Below are 14,093 nucleotides of genomic sequence, written 5' to 3'. Positions count from 1 at the left end.
GGCTGCCCTCTCCCTACATCCGCGCCGTGACTCACCCAGCCTTGCCAGGGGTCCCGCGGCGACGGCTGCTCCGCTCCTCCGCGCATGGGGACGGGCACGGCGAGGGCGTGCGGGGTGCCCGACACACACGCTCCTCGTGCGGAGGCACTCGGGGACCCCAAGGTCTGCGACAGGCCCTGAGAAAGCAGCAGCCGACGTCGGCTCTGCCCAAACCCCGAGACGCGACACCCCGCCTCCCCCTGCCCTGCGTCTGGCTCCGAAACCACCTGCACGCACGGGACAGCGCACCGTAACAACGCAAAAAGCAACAGCACCACCTCAGCCAAAAACAGCCCGATACCGAAGGAGCCCACGGGTAGGCCTGAGGTCCACAAAGTCCACTTAGGAGCAGGGCTAGCAACGTACGTTAGACTGGAAACCGCAGCCCTCCGTGGCCATAAAGCAATTGCAAGATATAGGACCCTGATATTTCGTTTCTCCCTGCCTTGAGTCCTACCATAATTCTAGCATGATCTAAGTCAACAGGCAAAACTAAAAGATTTAAATATATATATATATATATACACACGTAGAAGGCAAAATCCCCCAACCAACCAGCCCCCTTATGACCAGCCCCCCCCGAGCCCAGCCCCAGCTGCTGGGGAACCGCACACCACCGGTTCGCACCTTGCTACCTGGCTCCCCCTTTTCTTGACCTCCTACGATGAAGAGGCAGCCGAAAACACAATTTCCAAGGAGAAGCAACTTTATGGGGCTGACACGAGGCCATTAAGCACGCACAAAGTGTTTGCCTCGTGCAGGGGAGGAGGGTGGAAGGCGCCTTCCCTCGCCATCCTCCGCAAAAACTGGTGCCCGCTGGCAGAAGCACCAGCACAGAAGCCGGTGACACCTCTGCAGCAGGGACACGCTCGGCGGTGCAGTATTTCACCACGACACATCACTGAAAAAAAAATATTAATCATTCTCTCTTCACTCCAGCCTGGTTTCTGACTTGTGAGGCATCTTTCTTCTTCTGTTGCAGTTACCACCAACAGCGCATTAAAATCCGTCCTGTTTTAAAGCACTGACAGCTCGACGCGGAAAGAAAAGGGAAGAAACAAACCCACCTCTAACAGACAGCCTGTTTAACTGGGGTGGGTTTCCCATCCTCACCCCAAACAAAAACAAAACGGACCCACCAGCTTCCCAAAGACGCAGGAAACGGGAAACAGGGGAAACACGCAGCGTGTTTGAGCTCTGCCAGTATCACCCGTGCCCTGCCAGGCCCTGCGCCGTCCCCCGCCGCAGCCAGCAGCCCCGGGGATGCAGAACAGGGGGGATTTGCCGGCTGCAGCCCGCAGGTGGGCTCGCACGGCCAGGCAAGGCGAGCCCGCAGACAGTGGGATGGGGTCTTGCGGTGATGTGTACCCACACGCCGACACTCCCACAAAGGGGCATCCAGAAACACGAGCATCGCCGTCGCCGCCTTCGTCATTCCCCAAAATAAGCGCTAACACGGGCGGAGAGAAGATGCTCGGCCACCCCGCCAGAGGCCGGCGAGGCTTTTTTTTCCTGTCCTATCAAGCCACGCACGTTTTTTTCTATTGTTTAATTTCCTTCTCCTCCACCCACGGCAAGATCACTCAGAAGCGAGGAACTTATTTCCTATCGAATTCCTCCCGGCTGTTTGATTTGGAAAACACCATCTTCCTCCGCTGCGCTCCCCGTGCACAGCCCGCGGGAGCAGGCACGGGGCCGCTCACCTCCCTGCTCGCGCCTCGGCCCTGAATGAGCCAGCTCAGCCCCGGTAAAACACACTCTTGAGATTAAAGTAACAAAGACGCTGCTTTGTTGCAGGAAGAGCTGCTGTTTCAAGGCAGAGCTGCTGTTTCAAGGCTGCCGGTGACAAAGCAGCACTGCAAAGCGCTGGCTTCCCAAGACTGCGAGCGCAGGTGGCGCGAGGAGCCAGCAGGGACGTGGGAAGGGAAAGCCCCTGCTCGCAGGAGGACCCCGGCCCGCCAGGAGGGGTGAGCTGACCCCACGGATCCCCAGCACCAGCCTCGAACAGAAGCAAAGCCTCCAGGTTCAGCGAGAGATGGCCAAGCTGCACGGCTTCAGCACCGCTGGGAACCCCAGGCCGTCCCCCACCGAGAGGGGACAACCTGCCTGCACAAAGGCAAAGGTGGAGTCAAAAAACAGAAGACTTTGGGGGAGGAAAGAATACAGCTATACATTAAAGCTCTGGGAGTTCATTCGTGGCTGACTAAATACCGGGATCTCCTCTAGAGGGGATTATAAGGTGCTTTATGGAGACTCCAGCCAGAACAGCAAAGCCGCGCCAAGTGACAGGAGTGGACCATTACAGCGGTTCTTGGCTGCGCTGTTCTGATCTCCCTTAATCCTTTATTATTTTTAATTAACGTCGCTTATGCTCTTCTGGAGTGGGGATACCACAGGCCTTACAACCCACGCCTTTTGCGCCCACGTTGCAGCTCGGCTCTGACCTCTCCCAGGCAGTTTGCATCATCTCCTCGTACTGCGGTGCCTGCACAGAGGTCAGGAGTCCTTCAGAGCCCGATGCCCGGGCAGCTGTGGAGCGAAGGCATTCGTAACCACCCTGCACGGCTCCTCCTGCTTCCTCTGCTCTTCCAGAGTCCCCAGTGCAGCACACTGGGGATGGAAAGCTTGAGAGACACCGAGGGATGCGAGGCCTGATGGAGCCAAGAGCTTGGTGGAGCCGCGAAGTTGCGCTGGGAGTGGTGGGTTTGGGGAAAGCAAGCTCTGCTCCTCGTTACTCCTCGTAGAGCACCGTGAGCTGGGAAGCAGCAGAAATACAGGAGGAGAGCCCAGCCACCCAAACGCAGGCTGTGTCGGGGGGCTGGCGGCACGGCCGCCCCCTCGCCCCGCAGTCCCACGTCGGGCCTCGGAGGTACGACGGGCTGCTCCCCACACCTGCGGCAAGCAGCTGCCTCACCCCGGCCATCCCGGGGGGGTTCCCCGAGCCCCACGGCTTGGCCGGGCGCTGGCTCCGCGGGGCAGAGAGGCGACAGCGGGCACCGGCCGGAGGGAGAAGCACGGAGCCAGGCTGCGGGTCCGCGGGTGACTCCGGAGTGGGTGCTGAGCTACCGGGGGGGCTTCCAGGCACGGCTCCCCCAAAGCGGGGCCACGACGGGGCGAGGCAGAGCCGACCGCGGCCAGCACCAGGACCAGCACCAGGACCAGCACCAGGACCAGCACCAGCAGCACCGGGGCCCCTCGGCCTCGCCGGCTTCGAGCCCCGGAGGCGGCAGCGGCAGCGGCAGCGGCAGCACCAGGCCGGAGCTCGGCGTCCCCGGGGCCTCGCCGCTCTTTGTCTGCGGGCCCCGCTCCGCCTGCCTCCTGCCTCCCGGCCCCCCCGCTCCCGTTACCGGCCCCGTACCTGCATGCCCCGCCGCGGGCCCCGCTCCGGCTCCGCTCCGCCCCGCCGCCAGGCCGCCACCACCGCCGCGGCCACCGCCACCGCCGCTCGGCTCAGCCCAGCCCGGCCCGGCCCGGCCCGGCCCGCCCCGCACCCAGCGCCGCCCCCGGGCCCGCCCGGCTCCCCGCCTCCCGCAGCCTGCCCCCTGCGGGCCGCCGCGGCCGGGGCTGGGCCCCCCCGGTGCCTCCACGCCGTCAGCACGGGGCGCGGAGCCGGCGTTGCGCACCCCGCACGCATCCAGCCCTGTTTTCCCCGTCAGTCCGGCCTGGTGGCCCCGCTCACGGCCCCCCGGTGCTGTGTGGAGAAGCCCTGCTCGTGTCCTGGTTGCGGCTCTTCTTTGCCCCACAGCAGGGACAGGCAACGGGGATTAGGGGCTCAGAGGGAAGCGGCATCCCTGAACTGCAGCCCAAGCTCAGCACCCCACGATTTGTCCCCCTAAACTCCCAGTTTGTCAGCTGTACCCTCCCCGTGGTGCTGGGGAGGAGGTCCGCGCTCAGTCCCCATCACATCGAGGAACGGGGTGTTATCTTCAGCTACGCCATAATCTCCCCACGAAAGGGTCCCAAACGACCCCCAGGGGCTGGGACATGTTTGATCCGCTCAGCAATGTTCCCCTCGGGTCCCTTCTCCCACCGCTGCTCCCCGAGGCGAGCGTGGCGGGGTGTCCTGAAGGGTACGGCCCCAGCCGTGCGTTTGGTGTAATTGGCGTGTCAGGCTGCTGTCTCCTACAAAGAGCCCTTTTATCTTTCCCCCTGTGCGTGTGTGCACACTCCACGTCAGACTTTTGAAGCCAATTAAGCCTGAGGTCGTCCCCGTCCTCCTCCCCAGCTGCAGAACCCAGGGCTGATCTCGAAGTGCTGCTTCATGACAAATTCCAGCTCTTCCACCCCGACTCCAAGGCAAGGTGTGCATCTGAGTCAATGGCTGGCTGCCTCCAGGACCCGCGTGCACACACAAATTCCCTTCGTTCCTCAGAGAGAAGAAAAACAAGCATAACACAGCAGCTTCCAGGGGCTCTGCAGACACATGGAGACACAATCCCATAGGGGAAAGGAGCCCATGCTGATCAGTGGCATGAGCTGCCCGGGTTGGGCTCACCAGCACACATCGTGCGGCAGCAGTGGTCCCCGAGCAGGGCTGTGCCCACCCGTGGTACAAGGACCCTGCTTCCAGGTCTGGGTCAGCCTCTGGGGGGCAGCTCCGGGATGAGGGGCTGGAGGGAGTTTGGGGTGGTGCAGAAGGGTGTGGGGTAGCGTGGGCTCGTCTCAAAGTAGAGGAAATGCGTGAAGCTGGATGAGCTGATTCGGAAATGGAGAAACAAGACAAAGCAGAGGAAGGAACAGCTGGGAGCTCTGCACCCGTCCGACCTATCCCCAAGGCTCCGAGTTCCCATCCCGGATTTTGACGTGTTTGCGTACGACAGGGGAATGCCTTGCCAAGGCGTTTCAAAGCAATGCTGAGAACAAAACACCTTCTCTGAGATCTCCCTACATCCGTTCCAAGGCATGACAGAAGCTCGTGCTGCGCCTGCAGGGCTGTCTCTGCTCCCAGCCTGGCTCGGTGCAGCATTACCCACACCCCGGGGCAGCTGCGCGGGCGGACTGTGCCCAGCAGGGCATGAAGAAGACCCCACGAGGTTTCGTGTCCAGCCCACGGGGACGAGACACAGCAGAAGGTCTGCCTGGAGTTTGGCTCTGGCAGTGCGCTCCGGGAGAGCTTCCTACTCGACGGGAGGCAAGGAAGCAATTTCAATCAAATGAAACAAGCAGATAAACAAACAAATAAAAAAAAAAAAAAGGAAAGAAAGAAAAGGAAATAATAGGGAAGGAGACACAAAGAACTGCAGACAATTATGACTGCAAATTTTCTAATGTACTCTGAAGCATTCATTGAAGTCAAAGACTTCTTATCCTTAAATATTTCACTTCTCTCAAAGTCTTTTCTCTAAAGAGCTCTGAATATCATGCCTAAGCCGAAGTTACTTGAAAGCTCAGAAAATAAAAAGGGACAAACAGTAAATTTTTCAACTGCGAGCTGCTGTAAGGAATATTAAAGGAACTTTTTCAGCCTTAAACAATTCGCAAACTCAGCCTGAAAGAGTATCTGCACTAGGAATAGCTTTATGAGGCCAAGCTAACCTCTGTCAGAGTTTTAGCAGAGGAAACTCATGTACAAATCATCGAACAAAAAGCCAACGATGAGTAATCAAAGGCACACACCAAAATCTGAGGACAACCTCCAGAATCCACAGTCTCCAGTGGTAAAATTTTCCACTGAATACTTACTTTTGAGAAAAAGGAATTTGTTGAACACTTGCTCAGGCATCTGCTAATACAATTTTTTCATAAAGAATGACCTACTCGCTGGACACAGAAGGCTGCTCATAAATACATTTATATTTATTAATACCAGTTCCACTGTTTTACATGAATATCAGACAGCTATTTTTTTTTCCCTGTCTTCTGTTTGCAAATAGAGTGGAAACCAGTTCCTTTCCTGCATACTTTGACTTGCAGGCTCCTCTTCAGCACATCTGTTGGAAAGAAGTGTAGCAGCTTTCCTCTGCATTGTCTCCAATTTATTAATCAACACCTTCAGCTTCCTACTGAGTTACAGCCGAATTACAGTCTCCTTGAAGTCCATGGCAGCACTTCCACCAACTTCATTAGGACCAGACACCGGCTCTTGAAGTCTCTGCCAATTCCTTAAGTGCTTTAACTTCAGTGTTGGAGATTTCTTTTTTTAATCTTCTTATGCCTGTTTCTGACACATCGTTCTACATGTGTGCATGCACAAACTGCATTTCTAAAACTAAGAAGCCCAATGGCCTTAGAAGTGAAAGGAAAAAACTTTTCTTTCCTTTTTTTAAACCTGTGAATGGCTGCATTCATGGCCCCGAATTTCTCTTTACCGGTGTTATTAGAGGAACGATGCCCTTGTGAGGGGCTTGGAGCTGTTGCCCACCAGCCCCACGAGAGTCCCAGGCGCAGACCCTGCTCCACACCAGGCAGATGGCAAGAGTTCAACCTCCAGGAATAGTTTTGGTCTCTTCTTCCTCCAGTCTCTGTTTCAAGGCCATCAGTGAGGCCATCGGTCTAGTGGCAGCACTCAGCGAGTGGCCTGTGGGAACAAGACACGGCCACGGAAACAACGGCCTTCCAGCGCCAAGAATTCCCACTTGTGGAAAGCCCTGAGCGGGGTGCTTCGCAGGGCAGGCCGGGGCTTCCCACCGACCCCCTCCCAGCCAGGGCTGGTTTCCACCAGGGCCAAAGCCTGGGCCGGATAAAGGATGGAGAGCAGCGTTCCCATTTCGCCTCTCAGGCTCCCTTTCTGTTTAGTCACTGGCTGAGTTATGAAATCCGCTTGCAGCGTCACCGTGTCTGTGGGTTTCCCATGGGCTGGAGAGGCTATAACCAAGAAGCAGCTGGAATTTTAATTACACATTTAAGAACTAAATCTGAGGGATTTCTCAAAGCAAATACACATCGTCTCTGCCACTGACCTCGCTGTGGCCTGAGCATCCTTCCCGCCAGGCTGGAGGACGCAGTCCTCGAGTCCCTGCCGGGTGCCCTTCCTGTGAATCATCCCAGCCTGGGAAGGTCCTCGGTGCTCAGCAGCCTGGTCCTGGATGGCACTTGGGCAGCTCCCCTGCAGACACACCAGGACTGGTGCAAAGCCTGTGGCAAAGAGAGAGGAGAGAACTCCTCCCTGGGAGTAGGAAAACCCCATCCCGCAGAGTGCCTTGAGGGATTCGGTCCAGCCTGCTTCCCAGCTGCCCTGGGGCTGTGGGCAGCGTTGCATTTGGAAGCGCTGGGTTGTTGGGGTTTTTTGGAAGTTCATCTGGAGCGTCGGTGGTTGTTTCAGCCTGTTACCCTGTAAGTGGAAGCTTGCCCACTTCCGTGCCTCTGGCCTGCATCTGTTCCACAAGGACATCTGCAGGCGGGTGCAAGCCTCGGGGAAGATCACTGCTGTCTGCCCTGTGCACGCACACAGGGCTCCACTGAGCAAGCAGAGAAACAGCTAAAAGGGGAGGAAAAATCCTCAGGGAGGTGAGATTCAAGGGAGGAATGGCAAAACAGAGGGAAACTCAGCCCCTCAAATCAGCACACCTCAAATCTGGGTACAAATAGGGCACGTTGGAGTCCCTGCCATCAGGATTTTTGTGAGAACAGAGGGCAGGAAAAGGGCAGCAGTGACAGGGGGGATCAGCCTTGCCCAGGCCACCAGCCCCGTCCTTCCCCTCATCAGTCAAATCAACCCACAGCCGGTGTCACTGGAGCCCCTGGCTGGAATTACAGCACTCCTGCCAATGTATATTTTAAAAGACTATCATTCAATATTTAAACAGGAAGATCCCTGATGCAGCAGCAAGCTGCTAATGAAGAGAGGAGCAGGCAGGGTGGCCTGCAGAGTCAAGTGGGCTTTATCATGGCATCTGTGAGCGCAGAAAGCTTTCCTGGGAGGATGCACAGGGAGGTGCAGGGAAGCAGGGAGCCTCATAGAACAAACCTCCTCTCCCTGGAGGGACCTTGAGTGCTTGGCCAGAGAAGAGAAAAGATACCCTGACAGATGTCAGCCTTGCTGGGCACATAGAAGCTCCCCTAAAAAAAATTCAACACCCCCAAGTTGCTCAGCCTCCCCACAGCACCGTACCTGAACACATGGGTTAAGCTGGAGCCTGCCTCTCCCATGCTGTGGGGCAACGAGGGCATCCCTTATCCCATCGCTCCCCAGTGCTCTCCAGACTTGCTGTGGATTTTCCTCCAGCCCTCCAGGACACCCAGTTCAGCACCAGCATCAGAAGCAGAAGGCTGTGCTATACAACGATACTCAGCAGCAGACAAATTCATTGCACTGGTCATGCCAGAGCACAAAAGCACCAGGCACTAGGGGGGTTCAAAAGTTTCCCATGAGCCAGCAGCAAATTCCTTTGTCCAAGTAGAGGCCTTGGACCCTCCCTGCAGAAGGGTTTTCAGGCCTTCAGATTGTGCAATCCCTCCGGTGGAACAATTACACGGAGCCTCCCTCATACCTCATCTACAGCCATCTGCTTCTCCTCTGGTCCTCTGGTTTAAGTGAGGAGGTGTTTAGAAAAGCAGGGCAGGATCAGGCCCAGGAAGCATGTCGCAAGTGCTATTAAGTCAGGTTCAATCTGTCTTTTTTTCAAAGGTCTTTGATGTTTCCCAACTTTACTCTCCTGAGCCCTATTTAAATCAGTTGGCGCTGATTTAAATATTCACTTGCTGGATTGCCTTAATGTAAAACTTTACAAATTTACATTCTATTTGCTGTAGAGGTGTAAGAAGTCTCCCCTGATAATTGTTCTGGGAGGGAGTCCCTGCACCATCATTCGCAGCTACAAAGTCTGTGCCACGTACATCAGCCTTCTGACTTCCCAGCAGAGAATTATGTGTATTTAAATATCTCCCATTAGCTCCTTAAGAGAAAATGCTCCAAAGACTTATGCATATTAAAATCTCTATGTATATCCCCTTATGGGTAAAATTCCTGAACACCTCCTTATAGTCTTACAGAGATAAATTTTCTGTGAGAATGATAGGAAGCGTTATGCAACCAGCTCTTAGAGGAGGAAATAAGGCAGACACTAACAACATTAGAAACCTACTTGATTCCTGCAGAAATTTGTTAGGACAAAGAAGCACGTACAGCTGGGCTACATTAGCAGGTAAGCCTCATCTAGGAGTCTCCTGGGATCAGGCAGCTGAACAAAGAGGTTGAAGGTCTAAGATGTCAGCAGAGATGTTGATTGTAGGGAGTCTTTCTGTTTGGTTTTCTTTAATGGGTCAGGCAAGGTCGCTGCACATTAAGCTAGGGCTTTAAGGTCTTAATCGAAAGCCTTGAATTGAGCGGTAGCTGTTCTCCTGGATGAAGACATTAAGCTTAGACCTGGTGTTGTCAATAGCTGGGAGTCACCCAATGGCACTGTGGGTTACGAACAAAGCAGAATCGCACATTCTCCGCTCAAGCCTCTTCTTGCACAGCGTGAGATTTTGTTGGCTTCACCAGGGGCACGCTTACACCCCCAGGAGGGTCAGTGGCCATTCACATTGTGGGTGGATGGGGTCTTGGTGGAGAAACAACGCTGCCCTTCAGGACTCCAGGCCTTTCCAGGGGGCTGGAGCAAAAGTGTCTGAGCTTCTTTTACAGCCGAGCAACCCGGGCAGCTGTTTGGATCCCCACAAGAGATGCAGTTGTGCTCAGCCACCCACCAGCAGTGCAGGAGGAGCAGCTGGTGCCCGGCCTCTGCCAGGGCCTCCCAGGCCCGGTGTCAGCTCTGCCTGGGGCCAGGACTGCAGCTGCTGGACCAGGGGGACCAGGGGCCCCGTACCCATGCACGTGCTGCACCAAATCCCCCCGTCTGTTTGTGAAACCGCTTCAGGCCTGTGCTTCTAGGGGTCCCCTGGCACAGCTCTGCCACGAACACAGCCGTAACGTGCTGAGGGAAGCCCTGGGGTAGACGTAGTTATGCCAGTATTAAATGCTCCCAGTCTCATTTATTTTGCTTCACTGAACTGGAATAAGCAGTTTTTTATACTGGCGGCACTTGCCACATCAGCTATGCTAACACAGTTTGAACAGAACTTCGATGCGTGCACAAAGCCCAATGGAAAGCTCTGCACCGCGGCTTCTGCTTCGGGTTGGCTTCTGTCGGTGAAACCAGGTTAAAACAGAGACCTGACGGCCTCCTGGAACAACCGGCCAGAGGGGCTGAAGCAGGGCTGGTGGCCACTTGAGACAGCTATGGTAGCCCTCACACCTGGCACACACACTGACCCATCCCACCACAGAGGGAAGCTAGGCCGTGTGGCACCATTATGCAGTGCTTAGGAAGAGCCCTTCAATTACGGCAAAACGCCGTCCAAGGGGAAAGAGGAAGGCTCGCAGAACCCCTGATCCGAGGGACGGCATCCTTCTGAAGGGTGACGCCACCATCTTGGGGACGGGACTGCTGCGACGCGGCCGCCGCCATCTTGAAGGGGGCGGCCCCGGGGAGGGGGTGGGGGGGTGGGGGGCCGCCATCTTGAGGAGGGCGGTCCCGGTTGAAGCGGGCGCCGCCATGTTGGGGAGGGGAGTGAGGAGCGGCGAGCGCCGCCATCTTGAGGAGGGCAGCTCCGGTTGAGGCGGGCGCCGCCATCTTGAGGAGGGCAGCTCCGGTTGAGGCGGGCGCCGCCATCTTGAGGAGGGCAGCCCCGGTTGAGGCGGGCGCCGCCATTTTACGGAGGCCGGCCCGGCTGCGCTCCCTAGCGCTGTTCACGGCTGTCCCCGGGGCGGCGGGGCGCCGCGCCGTGCAGAGCCGAGCACCCCCTGCCCCTGCGATCCGCGAACCCGCCGCCGTGTGCGGGCGGAAGCCGGCCTCTCGCCGCCATCCCTTCCGGGTGAGCGCGGCCACCTCCGCCCCCTGCGCCCTGCCACTTCCTTTCCAGCGGCGGCCGCCGGAGCAGACGGGCGGGTGAGTGCGGGGCAGCCGCCGCCATCCGCCGGCATCCGCGGCTCCCCGCGGCTCCCCGCGCCGGCCCCGCTCGCCGCCCGCCTGCCCGGCCCCGGGGCTGCCTGGGGGAGGCGCTCCCGGCGGAGCGCGGCGCTAGGCCGCGGCCGAGCCGGGGGCTGGCGTAGGTGGGCGGCCGGCGGAGGGCCGGCGTACCGGGATGGGCACGGCGCGGCCGGCCGGGGGGTGGAGGAGGAGGAGGAGGAGGAGGGCTGGGGGGCTGGGGGCTTGCGGCTTGCCCTGGGCCTGGCACCGGCCCCCGGCAGCGGCTCCGTGCGGCCTCCTGGGTGCGGGGTGGCCAGGGCCGCGTCCAGCGTGCGTTCAGGCAGATGCTGAAGAGCAGCAGGCTCTTCGGAGCTGATACGGGCATGAAGTGCCCGTGGCTTAGCGTGCTCTGTGGTTTGGGAAGTGAGTGCTGCTGAGCTTTATGCGCCTGTAAGCAGTGGAGTTGCTTTGGGATGGTAACATCGATGCAGCCTTTCACTGGGCATGCCAGAAAGGTTTGTTGGAGTGCCCCTGTAGACCTTGATAAACACTCGGGATTACATGCTGTTCCTCAGTAGAGAAGAGGCCATCAGGCTAAGGCTTGTGAATGAAAGTAGGTCATGCCTTGACTTCATTTTCTTAATGAAGTCGTTACATTTTTTTCTCCTACAAAGTACTTATTGTAGTTGGTGTTTGGTGAGAGAGGACAGCAGGGAACCATCTCTCTGTGCTCCAGGAGCAGATGTGTGGGGTCACCAGGTACCGAACCAAACATTCCTGAGTGCTACATTTGCCACTATCTGCGTGAGGTGTAGGCTTTAAAGGCAGAAGCACCAGCAGCTTGAGACCGCGCTAAGCAGTTGTGGGTGCTGGCCTGCTTGCCACCATACAGCAAAGCTGCAAATACTTGGGTTTTCTTATTTTTAAGAAGTCCAATTATATCCCAAAATTGCCAGATGCATTTTGCCATCAGGAACTCAGTTGTCTTGCTTGGTAGGAGGTTGTGGTTGCAGAGCGGCTCATAAAATCCTTTAAGAGAATGCTGAGAAATCCACCATCACACATATTTCACGTACTAATGTGGTTTTTTGTTGTTGTTCTTGTTCAGAAATGGCACCCCGAAAGGGCAAGGAGAAGAAGGAAGAACAGGTCATCAGCTTGGGACCTCAGGTCGCTGAAGGAGAAAACGTGTTTGGCGTCTGCCATATCTTTGCTTCCTTCAATGACACTTTTGTCCATGTTACTGATCTCTCTGGCAAGTGAGTATTGCACGCCGGTCACCTCGCTGCAGTACCTGGCTTTTTCACTTTTGAAAACAGAGATTGTATTTGGCAAGAAGGTCTAGTGCAGTCCTTGAACTTCTGCTGAGCCGTAAGATAAGATGCTATGCATTTGTGATCATAGATGGCTTGGTGCGCACCTCTGTGGTGAACATTGTGCTTGAGGTACTGCACAGTGGCTTACTGATCCAGCAGTGTGTCAAAATGGCTGGTTCCATCACCACGCTGAAGCTGGTTTGTAGGAAGGAGAGGGAAATTGCTTTTTTTCTGAACGTGTTCTTTTCTGCTTGTAGGGAAACCATCTGCCGTGTGACTGGTGGCATGAAGGTGAAGGCTGACAGAGACGAGTCTTCTCCCTATGCAGCTATGCTGGCAGCTCAGGATGTCGCCCAGAGGTGCAAGGAGCTGGGCATCACTGCCCTGCACATTAAGCTGCGGGCAACTGGTGGAAATAGGTACGTTGGAGGGGTCGGGCACTGGTATTCAGAGGGTGTGCCTGGTCTTGGAACCAGTTTGGTTTGGATCTGAGACAGGAGGAAGGTGAGTTCCAGTATTGGGATGTTCTGAAGTGGGAAACTGATTTTTAAAATGATGAGTTGTTTGTGAATTGTGTTCAACTTGTGAATCGTTTAAGAGATTGATGGCTGTGATTCTCTCTTCCAGGACCAAGACTCCCGGTCCTGGTGCTCAGTCAGCCCTGAGAGCTCTGGCCCGATCCGGAATGAAGATCGGCCGTATCGGTGAGTGATGGAGGAAATGCTGCGTAGGTGGCATGTGGCACTGTGTATCAGTGCGGAGCCTTGCTGCTAAAGTAAAGTTTTGAGGAATTATTAAGCAGAAGGAGCTCTGGGCTTATATGCCACAGGATTCTTGTGCTTGGTATAACAGGTTGACTTGGGGGTGTCCTGCTTAGCTTCTGTCAGATGCCGCTGTAGGTAGGATTTGATTAAAACGGAAGCATCTTCTTTAATTGAAGACTCACCAGGAGGTGGCGTGAGTTGGCTCCGGATTCCGAGTGTTTGGCTCCCTGATGGGCCTCTGATGTAACACTGCTTGTGCCAGAGCTGTTTGGTTACCTGGAAGTATTGTGTTGGTCTTAGTTATTACTTACTCATTCTGAAACTGAGTTCCTCAAACTATTTGAGGGAGAATCCTGAACTTTGTAGGGGAGTTGCGAGACGTGGTAGTGCCAGCTGCCCTGAAAGTCACACTGTGTGCAGTCTGTTTCTTTAGAAATGCTGTGGCTACTTGGTTTAGGTGGGCAGGAAGATGGGGATTTCTGCATCCTTGGCATTAAAATCCTTGGGTACCCAGCATTTGGTGATTTCACAGATACTTTACCTCCCATGGACTGTTCTGCCAGTGCGTGGCTTCTGCTGTAGCTGCTTGCCAAGGTGCAGGATGTTGGGGCTGACTGCTTGGGGTGGGTGGCTTTGCCCAGTTGGTTTCTTAGGGTTCCTCTGGAAGCTAACTTTTTTTTATTTTTTTTTTTCCTCCCACAGAGGATGTCACTCCCATCCCCTCTGACAGTACTCGCAGAAAGGGTGGTCGCCGTGGACGTCGTCTGTAAACAATGCTGCACCTTTCATTATTAAAGCTCTCTTACAAACCTGTTCTCATCTGTGTATTTGCTTGCTGAGGTATGCTCAGAATTTGAGCAGCTTCAGTTTGATTACAGCCACAAACGGCTTATCCTCTGCAGTTGGGCTTCCTGTTTGTGCTGCAGGTAGTACTGCCACAACAGAGGAGCTGTGTGTGCTCGAACATACACCAGGAAAGCTTCTAAAAGCACTGAAATTACAGCTCCCTCAGCTGCTCTGTTGATGCATTTATGCTTCCAGATGTATTTCAGAAAGATGACTCCTCGCTTCCTGGTTGTGCCCTG

The 14,093-nt window shown here is 55.8% G+C and overlaps 1 protein-coding gene across 1 annotated transcript; it reads left to right on the top strand.

The window, feature by feature from the left end:
• Window positions 1-10,489: 10,489 nt before the first annotated feature.
• RPS14 (ribosomal protein S14) lies at window positions 10,490-13,817 on the top strand. Its single transcript, XM_040573555.1, has 5 exons — window positions 10,490-10,907; window positions 12,037-12,187; window positions 12,502-12,663; window positions 12,872-12,948; window positions 13,711-13,817. Exons 2-5 carry the CDS (start codon window positions 12,039-12,041, stop codon window positions 13,776-13,778), a joined length of 456 nt encoding a protein of 151 aa, XP_040429489.1. The 5' UTR covers window positions 10,490-10,907; window positions 12,037-12,038; the 3' UTR covers window positions 13,779-13,817.
• Window positions 13,818-14,093: the final 276 nt, after the last annotated feature.

The sequence above is a fragment of the Cygnus olor genome, chromosome 14 (genome assembly GCF_009769625.2).
Source record: "Cygnus olor isolate bCygOlo1 chromosome 14, bCygOlo1.pri.v2, whole genome shotgun sequence".
In the NCBI taxonomy this organism is placed as follows: Eukaryota; Metazoa; Chordata; class Aves; order Anseriformes; family Anatidae; genus Cygnus; species Cygnus olor.
Note: the sequence above shows the minus strand (reverse complement) of the source record. Positions and strands in the feature narration are given on the sequence as shown.